This window comes from Caloenas nicobarica, chromosome 29 (assembly GCF_036013445.1).
Source record: "Caloenas nicobarica isolate bCalNic1 chromosome 29, bCalNic1.hap1, whole genome shotgun sequence".
Taxonomy (NCBI): Eukaryota; Metazoa; Chordata; class Aves; order Columbiformes; family Columbidae; genus Caloenas; species Caloenas nicobarica.
Genome location: NC_088273.1, coordinates 1840678 through 1862260, shown reverse-complemented (window position 1 = coordinate 1862260; position 21583 = coordinate 1840678). Strand labels below are relative to the sequence as shown.

The 21583-nt window shown below is 51.1% G+C and overlaps 1 protein-coding gene and 1 pseudogene across 1 annotated transcript; one reads left to right on the top strand and one right to left on the bottom strand.

Annotated features, from left to right (window-relative positions):
- Positions 1–4632: 4632 nt before the first annotated feature.
- LOC135999681 (olfactory receptor 14A16-like) lies at positions 4633–5559 on the bottom strand. Its single transcript, XM_065653242.1, has one exon. It carries the CDS (start codon positions 5557–5559, stop codon positions 4633–4635), a length of 927 nt encoding a protein of 308 aa, XP_065509314.1.
- Positions 5560–15984: 10425 nt separating this feature from the next.
- On the top strand, positions 15985–17011 carry LOC135999589 (olfactory receptor 14J1-like; annotated as a pseudogene).
- Positions 17012–21583: the final 4572 nt, after the last annotated feature.

The following is a 21583-nucleotide window of genomic DNA, read 5'->3' as shown; positions in this document are numbered from 1 at the left end:
TATGAACCTAAGGACAAGGAAACCTATTTATCACCATCCTGCACCCCACAGTGGCCTTACAGGCAGCTGGGAGACTCCCCCCAACCAGGGGAGTGCCTCTGTTTGGCACCTCAACATCCAATTTGTGGTTCCTGGGTTCGTTGGCGAGTTCTTCTGCGCTCGGCCTTGTTACACCTCAGACAATTGGCCTCAGCCCGATTGAACAAGCAGCTCCAGATCGTTCTGAAGAGCCTTCCTACCCTCCAGCAGATCAACATTCCCACCCAATTTGGTGTCATCTGCAAACTTACTGAGGGTGCACTTGATCCCCTTGCCCAGATCATTGATAAAGAGAATAAACTGGCCCCAATACTGAGCCGTGGGGAACACCACTCATGACCGGCTGCAACTGGATTTGGCTCCGTTCACCACAACTCTGTGGGCGAGGCCCTCCAGCCAGTTCTTTATCCATTGCAGATACACCCATCCAGGCCATGGGCTGCAGCTTCTCCAGGAGAATGCTGTGGGATACAGTGTCAAAGGCTTTACTCGAGCCTAAGTACACAACATCCACAGCCTGTGTGGCGGATTCACTCCCCCATGACAGACTTTCCCTCATCTGCTAAGCCGGTCACCTTGACATAGAAGGAGATCAGGCTGGTCAAGTGGGACTTGCCTTTCATAAATCATGCTGATTGGGCCCGATTACTTGTCTCGTATGTGCGACCTCCGGGTCCCTTTCCCAGCCGTGTTCCTGCTATTGGCCTATCCCCTGCAGAGGCACAAGTGACCTCACAGTCCCCTCCACAGCCATTGGCTTCCTACTGGCCTATGAGTTCCTGAGACACAGCTGAGCACATGGCATCGTACCCAGCCATCACCCTCCTTGTGGTGCAGTGTGTGAGCAGATAAAACTAAGCTGCTTTCATCAAAGTTATCTAATAGATTTCTTATCAAGGGTTTGAGTGAAGAAATGTTTCTCAGAGGAGCTGCTGTATTTACACTGGTGCATTTTATATCTCTGCTTCTGCCTCTTTTTTTCTTTTTCTTTTTCCTCCGTCCATTCTGTCTTGAAAGAGCTCTCCAAGGAAAAGATTCATGGAATCCTAGAATAACATAGGTTGCAAGAGACCCCTGAACACCATCTCTGTTCCATTGACCTTTATGGCACCCCAAGGAATAGCTGGTAGTGTTTGTGCTCACTTGGGTTCATCTCACTGCATGCACACAATGGACATGCACATGATGTGTATGTTTACAACTCATCTGGACAATGAAAACATGGACTTTTGATCTAGTGTTTCATAGAATTCTGGAACCTTCTGAGTTGGAAGGGGTGCACAAGGATCATCGAGTCCAACTCCTGTCCCTGCACAGCACAACCTCACAATTCACACCATGTGTCTGAGGACGTTGTCCAGTATCTTCTTGAACGCCGTCAGGCTTGGGGCCGTGACACCTCCCTGGGGAGCCTGTTCCAGTGTCCAGCACCCTCTGGGTGAAGAACCTTTCCCTCATGTCCAACCTAAACCTCCCTTGGTGCATCTTTCTTCCATTCCCTTGGGTTGTGTCATTGGTCACCAGACAGAAGAGATCAGTAGCTACCCTTCCTTCTCCCCTTGTGAGGAAGCTGTAGCCACCATGAGGTCTCCTTTTAGTCCTTTCTTCAGCTCTGATGCTGAGAAACCCCTTGGTTTGCTTTCTAAAGCAGAAAGGAGAAGCCATGACCTCCAGGCAATGGGAAGGGGGATCCTGTCCCTCACACACGGCTCAGGGCTCTTCCTGGGACCGTGGGATGTGGGTGTGCAAGGCCGAGGGAAGGACAGCACTGGTACAACAACTTCCAGCTTCCCCATGGGGCTGCAAGGAGGGAACGAGGCCCCAGTGCCATGAGGACAACACGTCTTCTCGTAGACCTCAGTGGCACAGACAACTGCCATGGCCAAGGGGACAGAGACCTGGGTTCTGTGGGTGCCTTCCAGCCTTGCCAGCGCCCTTTGCCATCTCCATCACAGGCTGTTCTACACCGTCCTATCCCTGCCCCTCTTTCCCTGCAGGCTGTAGACATCCATCTCACTTCCCCACCTGCTCTCACCCCAGCATTTCTGTCCCTTCACTGATGTGTCTGCACCCTCACTGGCTGTTCTTAGGCAGAGGTTCTTTCCCAGCCATGTTCCTGCTGCTGGCCTGTTACCTCCAGAGACAGAACTGACTTCACTATCCCTGTACAGCCACATGCTTCTGAGTGGATTATGAGTGTTTGAGACACAACTGACCTCATAATACCACACCCATCCATCCCCCTCCTTAGCCCCCAGGACCTGACCAAGGCTGAAGCATGTTCTACACAATCCTACACCTGCCCCTCTTTCCTTGCAGGCTGTAAACCCCCACCTCGCTTCCACACCGTGTTCAAATTTGTCAAATATATTTCCTACTAACAATGTGAGTGAAAAGCACTCCTCACTGGAGCAGCTGTATTTATGTTAACACCTTCTATATCTCCCCTTTTGCCTTTCTTTTTTTTTAATTCTTCTTCTACCTATTGTCTCTCCAGAAACCTCTCCAAGGCAGAAATTCTTTCAAAACAGAGAATACCTCGGGTTCGAAGAGAGCCCTTGTCTCACTCATCTTGTCTCACCCTCCTACTTAGGGCAGGGTCAACCAGGTGAGGTTGCTCAGGGCCTCCACCCAGGTTTGCATCATCCTCAAAGGTGCTGAAAGTGCACTCTCTTACATCTTAGAGGGGGAGAATAAAGATGTTCAACAGTGTTGGCCCAAGTGCTGGTCACTGAGAGATGACACTCACAACTGGTTGCATGGAGGACTTTGTACCACTCATGATATTTGGGCTTGATGGTTCAGCCAACTTCCCACCCAGCATCCACTTCTTGAGCCCCATCAGCACCACTCTGCCCAGAAGGACACCATGGCTGAGGCCTTGCAAGCACCCTGTACACAACATGCCTTTCTTTCCCCTGTCCATTTGGGTCAAGCAATCCCTTCCTTGTCCTTCACATTCCAGGAAATGGGTGTAGGAGGACATGTCCCATCCCCTTCCCAGGGAGGGAGGTAGGGTGTCCAGCCTGTAACTCTCCCAGTTCCTATTCCTGCTCTTCTTGAAGATGGATTTGAGGTCTGCGTTTTCTAAGGACCCCAGAACCATTCTGGTTTCTATGGCACTTTTGAGAGCACAATCCGGAATCACGGGCAAGGATGACATAGCAGAAAGGAGCACTTGCAATGAGCTGGTCCAAGGCAGCTGAGATGAATCTCACTGATCCAGTAGGGTTTGTTCCTGGAGTCACACACAGAAATGTCAGGGTTCTATCAGGTGTCCATATCAGAGCTGGCCTCACGGACTCCTTATGCACCCAGGGATGCTCAGAGACAGAGTCTGTCCCTTTTACACACAGAGGCAGGAGTCACAGTGTCTCTCTGGCCTCTCGTTGCCACTTCTAATGGACAGGAGACACCTCATCCCTGTGATGCGTCACCCTGCTCTGCACTAATCTGACTTGTGCCGTGGCAGGAAGAATGGACACAAGGAGCTGGCTTGAAGGAAGCACATCCCAGTGCTGCATTCAGGCAGTTAACAATGGGATGTTACTTCCAACATGAAGTGACCTCAAGATCTTGTCTGTCCCACAGGCCTTCATGGAACCCTAAGGAATAGTTGATGGTGTTTGTGATCACTCAGGTTCATGTCACCTCAAGTACATGATGTGCATGCTCACAATTCATCTGTACAAAGCAAAAACGAACTGCTGAACTACTCATTCAGTGTCCATCCATGGAGGGAAGAACAACCTCTGTGGGTGAGAGGCCAGTGCTGGAAATGGTGGTTGTGAGGGGCCAGTGCATGATGATTGACCTGAGGCTCCTTCCCAAGGGGTGTCCAGTGCACAGGGGCACAGCCCAGCCCCTGCTCTGCTGGTCCTGCAGGTCTCTGGCAGGAGGCCTGGCTGTGAGAGGACACTGCTGTGTGCCCAGCCCTGCACACACACACTGTGCAGCTGCACAATGCTGTTTCATCTGTGGGCCACTTTCTTGTACATGTTCTTGACAGAAACTTTGCAAGAAGACCTAAGCCTCCAGGCACTGCCTTAAGAAGATCACTTTTCTTCATAGAAGCACTGTTACGGAGGCCAGCTCTGTCACAGCAGTGCCCATTGCCTGTCCCTGCCTGCGCTCACAGGACTGACACACAGCAGGACGGTGACCAAGCTGCCAGAGCACTCAGGCCTTGCACCAACACAAGGGATGAGAAGGAGAGTGTGGGAGTGGAACGAGAACAGCTCTGGAAGACCAAGGGCTGCTGCTCCCTGGCAGCGCTGCCAGGCTGGGACTCTGCTCCCCTCCACTAATGCAGACAGAAACTGTCCCTGCACCTCCAAAAAGGCCTTAAAAGGAGATCTCAGGGGGAAAACAAAACAAAACAAAACAGTGCAGGGCCCTTTATTTTTTTTTTAAACAGAGAGAAAATGGCTCCTCATTTCCATAGACAGTCAGAAAAAAGAGGCAGACAGTGAATAAGGGATGAGAACATTATCACAACACCACCACCACAACAGCAAGAAAATAAGAATGGCTGAGCCTGCAATGAGTTACACTATAACTTCTATGCAGACAATGACAATTTGTTGTTGTTTGTTATTGAAAACGTCCAGTTATCAGTTTCCACACTGAATCCTGGAGCTCCTGGTTCCTCATGCTGCAAATGAGGGGATTCACTGCTGGAGGCACCAGTGAGTAGACAACTGCCATCAGCAGGTCCAGCCATAGGGAAGAGATGGAGGGGGGTTTCAGGTAGGCGAATATGCCAGTGATGACAAACAGAGAGACCACAGCCAGGTGAGGCAGGCAGGTGGAAAAGGCTTTGTGCTGTCCCTGCTCAGAGGGGATCCTCATCACGGCCCTGAAGATCTGCACATAGGAGAAAAGAATGAAAATAAAACATCCCTCAAAAAAAAAAGCACTAAACATGAGAAGCCCAACTTCCCTGAGGTGGGCATCTGAGCAGGAGAGCTTGAGGATCTGGGGGATTTCACAGAAGAACTGGTCTACAGCATTGCCCTTGCACAGTGGCAGTGAAAACGTATTGGCCGTGTGCAGCAGAGCATAGAGAAACCCAGTGGCCCAGGCAGCTGCTGCCATGTGGACACAAGCTCTGCTGCCCAGGAGGGTCCCGTAGTGCAGGGGTTTGCAGATGGCGACGTAGCGGTCATAGGACATGATGGTGAGGAGATAATACTCTGCTGAAATGAAAAAGAGAAACATAAAGACTTGTGCAGCACATCCCAAAAAGGAGATGGCCCTGGTGTTCCAGAGGGAGTTGGCCATGGATTTGGGGAGAGTGGTGGAGATGTAGCCCAGGTCGAGGAGGGAGAGGTTGAGGAGGAAGAAGTACATGGGGGCGTGGAGGTGCTGGTCACAGGCTATGGTGGTGATGATGAGGCCGTTGCCCAGGAGGGCAGCCAGGTAGATGCCCAGGAAGAGCCAGAAGTGCAAGAGCTGCAGCTCCTGTGTGTCTGTGAAGGGCAGGAGGAGGAACTGGGTGATGGAGGTGCTGTTGGACATTTGCTGGTTTTGGGCATATGCGCTCTGTTCAAAAAAAGTAAAAGCAACATGAAATTAGGACAGAGTTCTCTGAGCTAAGCCACACGATTTTTCATAGGCATCACCCCAATTTAAATGCATTTCCTTTCTCTGATGTGTTATGGCTGAGCGTGCGGTGAGGAGCAGGACCTTTGCCCGTGTGCTGCCAAGCAGCCAGCTTTGCTCTGCTGCAGTGGGGACATGGGGGGAGCTGGTTTGTGACACCTCTGACGTTCTCAAAGAATGGCAGATACAATCTACCTTCAGTCAAAAACCTCAATATCTGTGCTCATGACTCTCAAAGTCTTGGGCTGCAGAGGAGACAATTAGCATGTTTTTATAAATATTTGATCTGTGTTTTTTCATTTTCCACCACCACATCAGGTGAGTGGGGTTTTTTTAGGGGTAGAAAGCCTCATTTCTGTGATTGAAAATGTGAAGAGTCTTGAGGTTGGACAGGCAAAAAGGCTCAGCTTTCTCTGGCTCAGTGCAGTCAGACAGAAGAAGTGTCCATCAGGATTTTACTCATCTGTCCAGCTTTAATGGAAATGTGCAATATCTGCACTCATGATTCTGTAGAGAGTGGGCTGCAGAATAGAGACATAGCATGTCTTTATAAATATTTCATCGATATAATTTATTTTTCCGCCACCATATCTGGTAAGGGGGAGAAATCCTAATTTTTATGAGGGAAAATGTGAAAAGTCTTGAGAGAGGGCAGGCAAAACGGCTCAGTTTTCTGTGGCTCAATGCTTAGTCCGGAGAGCAGCAGTGTCCATCAGTCTTTCACTCATCTGTCCTGTGCTTTTGCTTGTGCTACCTTGAAAACGACATCAGACACAAATTAATCTAATTAATACAAAAAACTGGACTCATACTGGAGCAGGACAGCCCTTTTAGAAAGGGCAGATCTGCAAACTCTTCTCTATCCCAGCCCAGAGATGGAGATGTGATGGAGAGAGCAGGACACGACCCCTCACCCAGAGAAGCAAAGGACTCTGGCAGGAGAGTGCGGACCCCAAGGAAAGGCTCAGCACTCCTGGCATCCTACAGCAGAGCTGGGCCTTTCTGGGGGCAGCTGGTGAGCCCAGCAGGACAGGCAGAGCAGAGTCAGGGCTCCTGGAGATGGGATGTGCTAAAGGGACAGTCCGATCATTGCCCAGCAGACAACCCCCAGCAGCCACCTGCAGAGCAGGAGCTGAAGAGCTCCTGACCAGCCCCTGCTCTGCTGCCTGGAGCTGTCCCTGCCTGCAGCTGTGTCTCTGTGCCCAGGTCTCCTCCTGTCAGTGTCACAGACCCCATCCCAGCCGCTGTGTGCTCAGCTCTGCCCTGCAGACCCCTCCCAGCAGCCGGGCACTGCCCAGGGGCAGCTCTGTGTGGGCCGGCTCTGATGGGAACATCAGACCAACAATAATGAGCATGGAAAAGTCATCCTGATGCTGTCTGCAAGTGATTGTGTGTTGATTTCTGACACTCACAGGTTTATTCACTGCTAAGAGTAACAGATTTGGAATTTCAGTGCCTCCTCCTGAACTGAGACATTAATTTCTGTGTCCCATTGTGCTCATAGACAACCCAGAGTATGATAGAATAGGATCCTTCCCTTCCACAGAGCCCTTCTCTTGCTGTGCTTCTTGAAAATCCTCCTGAGCATGTTATAAAGTGATCTGGAGCTGTAAGCAGCCCTGACACATGCAGCACCCACTCCATAGCAGGACCCTGACCAGCCAGAGGTTGCTCCTTCCCCCCACAGCTTCTCCCCACAGCACCGTGGGGATCTCCCCGGGCAGGCTGAGCGCTGACCCTGGCAGGCGGCAGAGTCCCTGCCCCGGCACAGCCCTGGGGTGCAGGGACCCTGCTCTGCAGGACAGCCCTGGGCACCCTTGGCTGCACAATCGACTTCTCAGATTTCCCAAACTGCTGAACAAGAGTCCTCTCCATAGGGATCCCACAAGCTGTGGCTGTTCCAGCTTTAGGAGATGCCTCCAGGAGCTACAGCTGCATTGCCCTGGACCCAGAGACTTACCATATCAAGGGGCTGCAAAGAGTTCTCCTCCAGTGAGCTCTCAGTCATCCTCCCCATCCTGACCACCTTTAATCTCTCTCTGCCTTGCTCGTCTCCCTGAGATCCCCAGGCAGAGCCCTCAGCCCTGCTGTGCTTTGCAGAGGAGCTGCTCCTGGGCAGAGCTGTCTCTCTGCAGCGCTGCTGCTTGCCATGAGCTCCCTCTGTCCCAGGAGCCCAGCCCAGCTCAGCAGCACAGGAGCAGCCCAAGGCGCTTTAATGACCCTTCTGGTGGGTTTTGTGCTGAGTCCATGAACCTGAGACCCTGAGAGGAAGTTGAAGAAACCTCTCAAGAAGTCAAACTCAGATTCAAACACCAATCTTTCTTGTAATGTTAATGGGTCGCACTGAGAAACACTGCTGAGGAACCATCCCCAGGGTCAGTTAAGACAGAAAACTGAAAGCAGTGGTGACAGGTCAGGAAAAGCAAAGTAAAGGTGGCTCTGCTACTGTGTAAACCTGGATGTGTTTCATTAACCAAAGGCTCAAGCCCTGACCCCCATGCCCTGGGAAATCAGATCCCATCCCTCCCACGTTGCCCAGGGCTCTTCCTGGGACACTGTGATGTGGGGCTGTGCAAGGCCAAGGGCAGGACTATGGTCCGACACATCCCAGGTTCCTGGCTGGGGACAAGGAGGCCATGAGGCCCCTGTGCTGTAAGGACAAGGTGTCTCCTCACAGGCATCAGAGGTGGAGACAACAGCCATCGCTAAGGGGAGAAGGAGCTCATGTCTGATGGCGGCTTTCAGCCTTTTAACATCCCTTGGTCATCTCCATGACAGCCTGTCCTATGCTGTGGCATCACCTGCACCTCTTTCCCTGCAGGCTGGAGACATCCCCCCTGCTGCCCCACCTTGCTCTTGTCTGAGCATCTTCCTTCCTTTGCTGATCTCTCTCCATCCTCCCCAGCTGTTCCTTGAAGCACAAAGCCTTGGGCTGATGCAGACTCCCTCTGGGTGACCTGCTCCACCACAGCACTGCCTTCCACTCACATTCCTTGCTGCTTATGTCCGGCCTGGACCTCCCCAGCTGCATTGTGTGCCATTATTTCTTTCTCGTGCTGTTTCCCACCATCTCTGAAACCACCCTTCAAGCACTCTTAGGCTTCTCTCCTATTACTGCAGCCTCCCCAGCACTGCTCACTTCTCCTTGTTCAGTTTCAGAACTTTGTGATGGGCGAATCCCAGATTTTCTCAAGGTCTGGACTCTCCCTTGACTGAAGGTCCATTTGCTCAGCTGTTAATGTTTCCATGCGGATGGCTTATCCTGACGAGGGTGTCTCTCCTAAGACAAGAGCATGAGGAGTTACAGGACAGAGAGAGTGGAATTTTGCCTTCATGTGGGAGAGCATTTGGAATGCATGGAGACAATGTCAGCTGAACGTTGAGGAGTCAGCATGAGAGGGCAGAACAACATGGGCAATGTTGTGGTGACTGGACATCAGCTACAGGCTCCCTCATCGGGAAGAGGAATTAGATGAGGCCTCCTTCAGATAAATGAAAGAAGCGTCATGTTTCCAGGCCTCATGTTTCCTTGTTGCAGACCTAAGATATTCCAATATCTGCAAGGTACCAGGCGTCCAGGAGGGTTTTGGAGCTCATTGACAACATCTTCCTGACACGGGTGACTGAGGGGTCAGTGAGGTGAGGTGCCCTGTGGGACTTCACACCTACAAACCAGAAAGAGTTGGTCAGGGATGTAACAGTCAGGGATGAGAAAGTGGAGCTGAGGCCCCTGGAAGATGATAACTGGAGGATGGTGGGTGAGATGGTGACATCGAAGTAGGTGTGAAGGGTGAAGGAGCTCAGGAAATCTGATCGGCCTTACAGGACAGCCTGCTCCAAGCACAAGAATGATCTCTCCAAGTACCCATGAAAAGAAGCATTTATCTCATGAGGCTGCTTGTCTGAACTGATGGAGCTCCAGGGCAAAAAGGCAGCACACAGGAGGTGGAAGCAGGGGAAGCTGCAAAGGGGGAATTTAGAAACCTTGTCTATAGATGTAGGGAGTGATGCCAAAGCTGCCCTGGATTTCATACCTGCAGGGGAGGCTGAGGGCAGCAAGATGAGCTGACACAGCTTCCTTACAGGAAAAGAACAGACAGGGAGATCATGGGCCTGCTGCTGAACTTCCTAAGAGTAGAATCAGACAGGACTGAGGTACTTCATGGCTTCTTTGCCTCCATCTTCACCATCAAGGTCTCCCAGGACTTTGTTCCTGAAGGCAGGAGTCTGGAGAACACCCAGGAGTGGATGGGGCTCAAGTCAGGGGTTACCTGAGTAAACTCAAACACGATTACAGAAAAGGAGATGGGTCATTGGACCAGCTCCCTGAACACAGGTATAGCTGTGCCGTGGCATCTGAGATTCCCAGGAACACCCAGCTTTTGGTCCAGAGGATGTGACTCCTCTTGAGGTGGCCTGGACTATCTCCTCACTCACGTGGTGATTTAGGCACCCACTTTTCTGACATATTCAGTCTTTATCAGGAGATGCTCCACATCCATATGAACTGGAGGCTGCTGATACCACCTGTTCTGGAAAGGGAGGGAAGGGCGAGCAGGGAAGGAAACAGAAGAAATGTGGCTTTATTGCTATTTATTATGGAAATGCTCTCTGTTTGGCTATTCCTGAAATCTCCCTAATCATCCACACCAGACTTGAAGCCTTTCAGAAAATGCTGCACAGAGCCTTGGCTTGTAAGAGCATTTTGGATGTTAATGAGCCCTCTGCTGCCATGATCCTGAACTGCAGCTACTGAAAGAATGAACAAACCTCTAATGAAGTGAAAGGCAGAAACAAACTGAAGTTTGTGAGGGTGTTTGGGACCCCACGAAGGGCCATCACTGACCCAGCGCTGAAGGAAACAAGCAGTCGATGTCCCTGTCCCTGGAGGGTGGTGAAGCAAAAGCCTTGAGACACTGGCTACAGGTGGTAAAGGTGATGTGCAGGTCGCTCTGATGCCATGTGAGCCCTTCATGTCTGTTCATCATCAGAATGGTGTGGGGGACTACAGTGAGTCCATGGATTCCCTGACAGAGGGCATGGGAACAAAGATCAGCCTTGAAGATATTAAGGCCTACCCATGAGAAAGATGGGAGTAAAGGAGTATCCAGACATATTAATGTGTACCCATGAGAGAGGAGGGATGTACCCGTGAGAGAGAAGGGAGTAGAAGAGTAACATTGATGACAGCAAAATTAGCCAATGAGATGTTACTGCTGTAACTTGTAACCAACAGTGAAGAGACACATGAATTGGTAAAACTGTATAAAAATGCACTTGTGGCAATAAATGGCATCTACTACTTTCATCCTGGAAGAACTTGGTCTATGTCGTTTGTCTGTCTCAAGCAGGACAGAAAGGCTGAGCCCTGACCACAGGACCAGACAAACGAGATCATTTCTCTCTGATATTTCTCAGGCTCTGCCTGTGGTCATTGTGAAGGTATTTGTGTTTTGGGTGTGGGTTTGGTGCCAGGTGCTGTTCCTTTAAGCACAAGGCTTTGGTTTTCTGAGGATTTGGCAATGCCTGTGAGGTCCTCAAAACCCATTCAGCTTCTTTCATAGACCTGGCGATGGTTCTCAATCACCTAAGCTGTCCCAGCCCCAAACTCGCTTGAATCCTCAATTTGGATCCATGCCCCAGCACTGAAATGCATATGTTTCTTCTTCTGATGCCCTAAAATTTAAAAAAAAAAGTCAGCCTATTCCACAGTAGCATGACCAGCCCTTGCTCTTCAGGTCTTCTTCTTGCCTTTAACACACTCACTGCTACGCATAGACCACTCTCATCCTGCACTCCCATGTGTCTCACAAACCTTTCGCTCTTGTCATCCAGCAACAGGCCAACACTCCAGGAGGTTGGTGCTTCCTCCAGGCTCATGGATGATTCCTGAGGACCATACAAGTGTGGGGAGTGTAAGAGAGGAGCAGAGCAAGGACGTTTCATTGGCCATGACTGAGCACAGCCACCCCAGCAGCAGCCATTCCCCATCTCCCAGGCACAGCCATGCCCACAGCATGCAAATGTCACTGCCTTATATGATTAGTCCAAGAGAGGCCCGTCTTCTTTCCATAACCCCCCAAAAATCTTCCTCCTATTCCCCCTCCACCCACAGACATCAACCGCATTCCACTTGCAGGCTCAGACATGGTTGTAAGGATCTACTAACATCGTCAGCCATCACCCTTTTCTACCTCACATCCCCTGACCCTCTCCCACACCACACATGGGCGGTCACTGCTGCTCAGGGCCTCTCGCTCTTCAGAAGATGACTTGAACTTCTTGGTTCCTCCTGGTGCTTGTTATAATCTTTCTTGCTCCCTGCAGACCTCATGGTGAGTTTCCTTGTTCATGTCAGGGCCTTCATAACCAGCTCTTATGGAATGCTTGTCTTTATGTGATCATCCGTGCAGGTGTTATCCCAGAAAAGTACCAAATATATCAAATCTGATGCTGAGTGAAATGCAATAAAACCTTGTTGAGCCACCTCCATAGCTGTGCCTTTCCAGCAAGGAGTTTCTCCTGAGAAAGGGATCCAGCCTCTGCCACTCTCTGGAGAGGAACATGAGCAGTGTCCGTGCACCTGGGGATGCAAAGGGTGACTTTTGCAAGACCACCCTTTATCTGAAGCACAGAGATATGTACGTATGGATGGGGTATCAAGCCTCTTAGTGCAGCAGAGATTGGAGTTCTGATCTCCCTTCATCTGCCCTGTGTGACAGTGTTTAAAATCAACTACCCCAGTCAAAAAGTTGCTTTTGATTCTCTTCACAGTCTGAAGCACCACATGGGTCAGGAGATGAGCCGAGATACTCAGCGAGGACTCACGCTTCTGTGTTCTTAAACTTTAGGTGTTCCCGGGAATCTCAGGAGACAAGGCATGTTGATTCCTGGGTTCAAGGAGCTGGTCGAGTTCCTCGTCTCCATTTCTGTAATGGTGCCTTTTATGCCTGGCTGATGTGCAGAATCTGTACATGGACGTTGACAGCTGTTGAACAACCTGTTCTGAAAGGATTGACAAGGTGGCCTGTTCTTTCTGGAAGGGTATTAGCACAGAAAAAAAGAAGAACCTGGGTTGGAGCAAATGAAAAGGGATGCAAAAGTTGTGGTCAGGACTGTTTATGGCTACTTGTAAAGCAGCTCTGTGCCTCATGTGAATGATTTCTGTGATCAGAGAGAAACTGAGAGTGTTCTCTTAATAGAAACCCTGAAGGGAAAAGAAGGACAGCGTCATCCAGACTGGATAGGTCCTCAGAAGGTGTCTTGTCCAACCTCCTGCTCAAAGCAGGATCAGACCAGATTACTCAGAGATTTATCCAAACACATCTTGGTCGCTTTCTGGGACAGAGTGAGTGCACATGCCTGGGAAACAGCTTCCAGTGCTTGACAATGCTCATGATCAAAAAGTTTCTCCTTTTATCTCGTGTCCTTCTAAGCCCAACCATCCAGATTGCTTTTTACCCATCGACTTGCACACCAATGCAGACCATAATACACTACCTTGGACACAAGAATGTTGCAGGGGATGATGCTGAATGCCCTGCTGACTTCCAGGTAACAGACCATCAATGTTCTCCCCATGTCCAGCAACCCTGTCCTTTCCTCACAAAAAGCAAAGAGGAGGAACAGGCACAATGTACCCTGGGTAAACTCCGTCACCTTCTCTTTCAGACACCCAGAAATGGGGTCCCAGTGGACATGCTCTGGGGCACAGCCTTGACTTCCCCTGCTCACCCATTGGCCATTTTTGAGAAGTGCACACAATGTGTAAGAGCTGCCGGTGGTCAGGGAGTCCCCTCAGTGTCCATGAGCTTTCAGAGATGGTGGAGAGTGGCCTCCCTGTGACATGGTCCTGCTGTCTCAGCTCCTGGGATGCTGCCCCTCCTGTCCCATGGACTGGTCAGGATTGTGTTAGTTCCAGTGACCCCTGACTTGACCCCCATCCACTGCTGGTTGTTTTCCTCCAGATTCCTGCCTCCAGACACAGAAGCCTGGGAGAACATGCTGGTGAAGATGGAGGACAAGAAGACACAGAGATTCTCACCTCTTTCTCTTATTGAATTCATCAGTGGCCACACTGTGTCTTTGTTTCTCCTTTAACTGTTCCTGAAGTAGGAACAGCTCATTATGGGGCCCTTGAATGTCCTTACAGTTCTAGACTGAGATTTGATCTGGACTGTTGCTGTGCTTGCAGGCTGCTGTCCTTGAAGACCAGATGAACTAACTTCTGCCACCCTGCCTTGGCAGTTTATTCCCTCCGTGTCACAGCTCTGTCTGCAACACTGACAGCTCCAGCTCCCCCAGTCAGGTCCCTGGCTGAGGACATTGCCTCACATCTGGGCTGAACCACCCCAGCTGTGGCACCAGCCCAGCTCTGACCGCCACAAGGAAACCTGGTACCAAGGGTCCAAGAGCCTATGTGAGCAAAGGATTTGCTTCAGAACAGAGACATGACATGGCCAAAAGATTGCTGAATGTCTTTCTAGACCTAGGAGTATAAAACCAGAATGAAATGCCTAACTTCATTCAACTGAAGATATTTCTCCCCTAGCTTGGAGAGATTAGATCCTTTGCTGTAACATTCCTGGTGTCCTGTCTAATGATGGAACAAGTAAAGATGATTCTCATACCGATTTATTTTTTAATATGAAGAATACAATGCTGGTAAGAAGTGTCTCTGCAGTAGACAGATAATCAACATCTCTGATTACTTCAGGTTGTTTCAAAGGATGTGCCCCTGGAGCCCCAGGGACACCTGGAGGGAGCCCAGAGGGGACAAGAAAGGGACATCATGGGCTGCTCCTGTGCTGCTGAGCTGGGCTGGGCTCCTGGGACAGAGGGAGCTCATGGCAAGCGGCAGCGCTGCAGAGAGACAGCTCTGCCCAGGAGCAGCTCCTCTGCAAAGCGCAGCGGGGCTGAGTGCTCTGCCTGCAGCACCCAGGGCAGAGGAGCCAGGCAGAGAGTGAGACGGCAATTTGGAGTGGGAGGACAGCTTAATGTTCACTAGGAGAGAAATCACCACAGCTCTTACTACAGTGAGTCCCTCAGTGCAGTGCAGCGCAGCTGTAGTTCCTGGAAAGATCTCCTAAAGCTGGCACATGCTGCAGCTTACAGAACATGTCAGGAAACTCTGAGGTCCAGAGCAGGGACTCCCCACTGCACCATCAGCTGGCTGGCTGTGACGGGGATGGGTGCAGGGGAGCACCCAGGGGTGCCCAGGGCTGTCCTGCAGAGCAGGGTCCCTGCACCCCAGGGCTGTGCCGGGGCAGGGACTCTGCCGCCTGCCAGGGTCAGCGCTCAGCCTGCCCGGGGAGATCCCATGGCAGCAGCTGTGGGTGGAAGGAGTGACCCCCGGCAGGGCACGCAGGGAGCTTGTGGGGCTGAAGGGTGCTGTGTGGGTCAGGGCTGCTCAGAGCTCCAGATCACCCCCACAGACATTGCAGAGGGTCCTTCTGAACAACGACATCAAGACAGCAACAGCTGCAAGGGAAGGAGTCTGTGCTTTCAGCTTTCCACTCTTGGTTGTCTGGGTGGGCAGTGGGAGATGGGGATTTGTTTCTTGTCTTTGGAGAAGACGCTGAGACCCCAATTCTTGTTAGGACTTGTCTGAGGTGCTCCTGAGCCCCTGCACACACAGAGCTGCCCCTGGACAGTGCCAGGAGGTGTGAGCAGGACAGAGCTGAGCACACAGCGGGTGGGACGGGGTCTGTGATACTGACAGGGAGCAGACCCAGGGACAGAGACACAGCTGCAGCAGCAGAGACATGGCAGAGAGAGGGAGCTGCAACCAGAAATGCTGGGGATGGGTATTAGGAACCCCCCTGCCATCCCCTGCAGTGCAAACACATTTCCCAGTGCAACCCCCTGGTCTCCCCTTCTCCCCAGCAGAACCTCTGCCCCAAAGCCATGGGGTCCAAGTCATGAGTCTCCACCTCAGCAGCTGCACCTCCAGGTGAAGCGTTCCTGGAACGTGGTACTCAGAAAAGGTGCTAAAAGTACTTGCTCTACAGTGTCATTCTGTGAGTGGCAGCAGCACAGCCAGGTAAGGAGAAGGTTTCACAGCATGCCCGTCTGCCTTTCTGTCCTTGCTTTATTTTTCAGGAGCACTGCAGTGTTCTTCCCTGTTCCTCTACCTGTCCCAGGTGCTCTTGCTTTCTGGGGTTGGGGTGAGCATGTGGGTCAGTTTTTGTTCTGACTCCAAGACAGGGGGTCTTGCCCCAGAGGTGTGTTCATGGAAACTAGATGCCCAAGCTGCATTTTAAGCTGTGATGAACTGTTTTTCTCACTTGGTAGAAAGAGAGAATGAGCTGAAACATCCCTCCATCAGGGAGGGGGTTTTCCATGAGAAACAGCATGTTTATTTTCCTCAGAGAAGTCTCCCCTAATGTGTCATTGTCTTCCTCCTTGCACAGGTCCTCATGCTCACAGGCAGCAAATGTCCAACAGCAGCTCCATCACCCAGTTCCTTCTCCTTCCATTCACAGACACACGGGAGCTGCAGCTCTTGCACTTCTGGCTCTTCCTGGGCATCTACCTGGCTGCCCTCCTGGGCAACGGCCTCATCATCACCACCATAGCCTGTGACCAGCACCTCCACACCCCCATGTACTTCTTCCTCCTCAACCTCTCCCTCCTCGACCTGGGCTCCATCTCTACCATTCTTCCCAAATCCATGGCAAATTCTTCGTGGGATACCAGGTCCATCTTGTACACAGGATGTGCTGCACAGCTGTTCTCATTTGCCTTCTTGGCGGTAGCAGAGTATTGTCTCCTCACAGTCATGTCGTACGACCGCTATGTTGCCATCTGCAAACCCCTGCACTACGGGACCCTCCTGGGCAGCAGAGCTTGTGTCCACATGGTAGCAGCTGCCTGGGCCACTGGGTTTCTCTATGCTCTGCTGCACACGGCCAATACATTTTCACTGCCACTGTGCAAGGGCAATGCTGTGGACCAGTTCTTCTGTGAAATCCCCCAGATCCTCAAGCTCTCCTGCTCAAAATCCTACCTCAGGGAACTTGGGCTTATGGTGGTCACTGTTTCTTTAGCTTTTATGTGTTTTGTTTTCATTGTGCTGTCCTATGTGCAGATCTTCAGGGCCGTGCTGAGGATCCCCTCTGAGCAGGGACGGCACAAAGCCTTTTCCATGTGCCTCCCTCATCTTGCTGTGGCCTCCCTGTTCATCAGCACTGGTTCATTTGCCTACCTGAAGCCCCCCTCCATTTCCTCCTCATCCATGGACCTGGTGGTGTCTGTTCTGTACTCAGTGGTGCCTCCAGCAGTGAACCCCCTCATCTACAGCATGAGGAACCAGGAGCTCAAGGATGCCCTGTGGAAACTCATATCTTTGTGTTTTCTGAAGCAATAAACTGTTGATCTGCCTGTACAAAGGAGTTTTAATGGAGCTAATAACAGGCCCAGCCTGTCATCTGGATTTTCTTTTGTTATTGGTTGGTTTTTTATTGTGATAATTTTGTCATCCCCTTTCTAATCCACTGTCGGCTTTTCTTTTATAACCATTGGTTGTGTAAATGTGGCACAGTACTCTCCTTCTCTCCAAACAAAATAAAGGTTCCTGCAGTGATTTGGTTTTTGCTATGTCCTTCCTGCAAGGCCTTTTTGGAGCTGCAGCGATTGTTCCTTTGTGCATGGGAGGACGGGAAAAGAGTCCAGCATTGCAGCACTGCCAGGGAACACCAGCACTTCATTTTCCAGAGCTGTTCTCGTTCCACTCCCACACTCTCCTTCTCATCCCTTGTGTTGGTGCAAGGCCTGAGTGCTCTGGCAGCTTGGTCACCGTCCTGCTGTGTGTCAGTCCTGTGAGCGCAGGCAGGGACAGGCAATGGGCACTGCTGTGACAGAGCTGGCCTCGGAACAGCATTCCGTGAAGAACGCTGATCTCCTGAGGGCAGTGCTGGAAGGTTTAGGTCTTCTTTCAAAGCTTTTCTCAAGAACATGCCCAAGGAAGCAGCCCACAGATGAAACACCATTGTGCAGCTGCACAGTGTGTGTGTGCAGGGCTGGGCACACAGCAGTGTCCTCTCACAGCCAGGCCTCCTGCCAGAGACCTGCAGGACCAGCAGAGCAGGGTCCATTCTGTGCCCATGTTCATTGGACACCCCACAGAAGATGCCCCAGGGCATCATCATGCGCTGGCCCTTCACAACCACTATTTCCAACCCTGGCCTCTCACCCCAGCTCACAGAGGCTCTTCTTCCCTCCATGGATGGACACTCAATGTTTACGTTGTATTGATGAGATGTGAACATGCACATCATTCACGTGAGTTGACGTGAACCCGAGTGAGCACAAACACTATCAGGTGTTCCAGGGGTTTCCTGAAAGCCCGTGGGACAGTGTCCTGACGGCACTTCATGTTGGGAGTAACATCCCATGGGAAAACACGTGAACGCAGCATTGGGATGTGCTTTCTTGAACCGAAATCCCTGTGTCCGTTCCACATGACGTGGGACATTTCAGATGAAGACAGAGCAGGGGGACACACTTTAGGGCTGAGGTACCTCCCATCCCTTGGGAGTGGCAACAGGAGGTTTTCATTGAACCGATGAGCCGTTAGCATGCACATCATGTGTGTGAGGTGACAGGAACCCCAGGTGAGATGAGCCCAAGTGAAAAATTACCAGACATTCCTTGAGCTTCCATGAAGGCCTGTGGGGCAGACAGTGTCTAGAGGTCACTTCATGTTGGATGTTACATACCAGAGGAATCTGCCTGGATGCAGCACTGGGATGTTTATGTGCTCAAATCGTTAGTAGGATATACATTTGATAACTTCCATAATACAAGCATACATTCATCTGGTCAGGTCCTGGGCCATAGGAGGTTGATGGATGGGCATGGTGTGTTATGACATCAGCTGTGTGTCAGTGTCTCCTAATCCAGTCAGAAGCGTGTGGCTGTGAAGGGGACTGTGAGGTCAGTTCTGTCTCTGGAGGTGACAGGCCAGCAGCAGGGACACGGCTGGGAAAGAACCTCTGCCTAAGTACCTACAGGTCCCACCCAGGAAGAGGCCTTGGAGACGGATTGTCATGTTCATCTCATCTGAGTACATGATGGGACAGCAGCAGGGACATGGTCGTGTCTATCAGAGAAGCTGAAAGGCCAGCAGCGGTCCTGGGATTTAGAAGATCATTGTGAGATTACTTCTCTCTGTTCGAGTGCAAGATGACAAGAAGACTAACAGGTTGGGTTCTCTGTTTGATGGGCAGTTACTCAGGTGGCTGAGCTTTCCTTGGTAATGGGAAAAAAAAAGAAGAGGGAAAAAAAAGTCATGAAGTGCAGTTTGGAAGGTGAGAACTGGATATCAGGAGGAAGAAATGTCACTGGAAGGGCAGGGCTGTGGTGCAAGAGGTCACGCAGAGGGAGCTGGATCAGCCCATGGTTTGTGTTCCAAAGAACAGCCAGTGAGGGTGCAGACACATCAGTGAAGGGACAGACATGCTGGGGTGAGAGCAGGTGGGGAAGCGAGATGGATGTCTACAGCCTGCAGGGAAAGAGGGGCAGGGATAGGACGGTGTAGAACAGCCTGTGATGGAGATGGCAAAGGGAGCTGGCAAGGCTGGAAGGGACCCACAGAACCCAGGTCTCTGTCCCCTTGGCCATGGCAGCTGTCTGTGCCACTGAGGCCTAGGAGAAGACATGTTGTCCTCATGGCACTGGGGCCTCGTTGCCTCCTTGGAGGCCCAATGAGGAAGCTGGAAGTTGCTGTACCAGTGCTGTCCTTCCCTCGGCCTAGCATACCCACATCCCACGGTCCCAGGTAGACCCCTGAGCCGTGTGTGAGGGACAGGATCCCCCTTCCCATTGCCTGGAGGTCATGGCTTCTCCTTTCTGCTTCAGAAAGAAAAGCAAGGGGTTTCTCAGCATCAGAGCATAAGAAAGGACTAAAAGGAGACCTCATGGTGGCTAGAGCTTCTTCACAATCGGAGAAGGACGGGCAGGGTAGAGCTCTTCTCTTTAGTGACTAATGACAGAACCCCAGGAATGGCGGAAGATGTGCCAGGGGAGGGTCAGGTTGGACATGAGGAAAAGGTTCTTCACCCAGAGGTTGCTGGACACTGGAACAGGCTCCCCAGGGAGGTGTCATGGCCTCAAACCTGACAATGTTCAAGAAGAGACTAGACAACGTCCTCAGATACATGGTGTGAACTGTGGAGTTGTCCTGTGCAGGGACAGGAGTTGGATTCAATGTTCCTTGCGGGTTCCTTCCAACTTAGGACATTCTACGATTCTATGAAATACTAGGTAAAAAGTCCAAATATTCATTGTACAGATGAGTTCTAAACATACATATCTTGTGCATGTCCATTGTGTGCATGTGGTGAGATGAACCCAAGTGAGCACAAATGCTTTCAGCTCTTCCTTGGGGTGCCATAAATATCAGTTGAATAGAGATGGTGTTCAGGGGTCTCTTCCAACCTGCATTATTGTATGATTTCATTAATCTTTTCCTTGGAGAACTCTTTTGAGACAGAATACACAGAGGAAGAAGAAAAAAAAATTGAGGCAGAAGCAGAGATATAAAATGCAACAGCGTAAATAGAGCAGCTCCTCTGAGGAACGTTTCTCTGCTCAAACCCGTGATAGGAAATCTATTAGATGAATTCGATGAAAGCAGCTTAGTTTTATCTGCTCACACACTGCACCACAAGGAGGGTGATGGCTGGGTACGATGTCGTGTGCTCAGCTGTGTCTCAGGAACTCCTAATCCAGTAGGAAGCCAATGGCTGTGGAGGGGACTGTGAGGTCCTTTCTGCCTCTGCATGGGATAGGAAAACAGCAGAAACATGGCTGGGAAAAGGACTGTGAGGTCACACATAGGAGACAAGCAATCAGGCCCAATCAGCATGGCTTTATGAAAGGCAGATCCTGCTTGACCAGTCTGATCTCCTTCTATAACAAGGTGACCGGCTTAGCAGATGAGGGAAAGTCTGTCGTGGGGGAGTGAATCCACCACACAGGCTGTGGATGTTGTGTGCTTAGAGTTGAGCAAAGTCTTTGACACTGTATCCCACAGCATCTCCTGGAGAAGCTGCAGCTCATGGCCTGGATGGTGTATCTGTGATGGATAAAGAACTGGCTGGAGGACCGGGCCAAAGAGTTGTGGTGAACGGAGCCAATCCAGTTGGTGACCAGTCACGAGTGGTGTTCCCCAGGGCTCAGTATTGGGGCCAGTTCTGTTTAATCTCTTTATCAACGATCTTGACGAGGGGATCGAGTGCACCCTCAGTAAGCTAGCAGATGACACCAAATTGGGAGGGAGTGTTGATCTGCTGGAGGGTAGGAAGGCTCTACAGCAGGATCTGGACCAGATAAAATGATGGGCTGAGTGTAGTTGTTTGAGGTTTAACAAGCCCAAGTGCCAGGTCCTGCACTTGGGTCTCAAGAACCCCAGGCAGCACTACAGGCCGAAGGGAAGCATGGCTGGAAAGCTGCCTGGCAGAGAGGGATCTGGGGGTGTTGATTCACAGCAGCTGAACATGAGCCAGCGTGTGCCCAGGTGGACAAAATGCCACCAGCATCCTGGCATGCACCAAGAGTAGCGCAGCCAGCAGGACCAGGGTAGTTATCATCCACTTGTAGTTGGTGCTTGTGAGGCCCCCACCTTGAATCCTGAGGTCAGATTTGGGTCCCTCACTATAGGAAACACCTTGAGGTGCTGGAGCAAGTTCAGAGAAGGGCAATGGAGCTGGTGAAGGGGCTGGAGGAAAAGTCTGATGAGGAGCAGCTGAGGGAACTGGGGCTGTTTAAGTCTGAAGAAAAGAAAGCTGAGGGGAGGCCTTCTCACTCTCTACAACTGCCTGAAAGGAGATTGGAGTATGGAGAGTGTTGGTCTCTCCATGTCTGTCCTGTACTGAGGACCCCAGAGCTGGATGCAGGACTCCAAGTGGGGCCTCACCGGAGTGGGGCAGAATCCCCT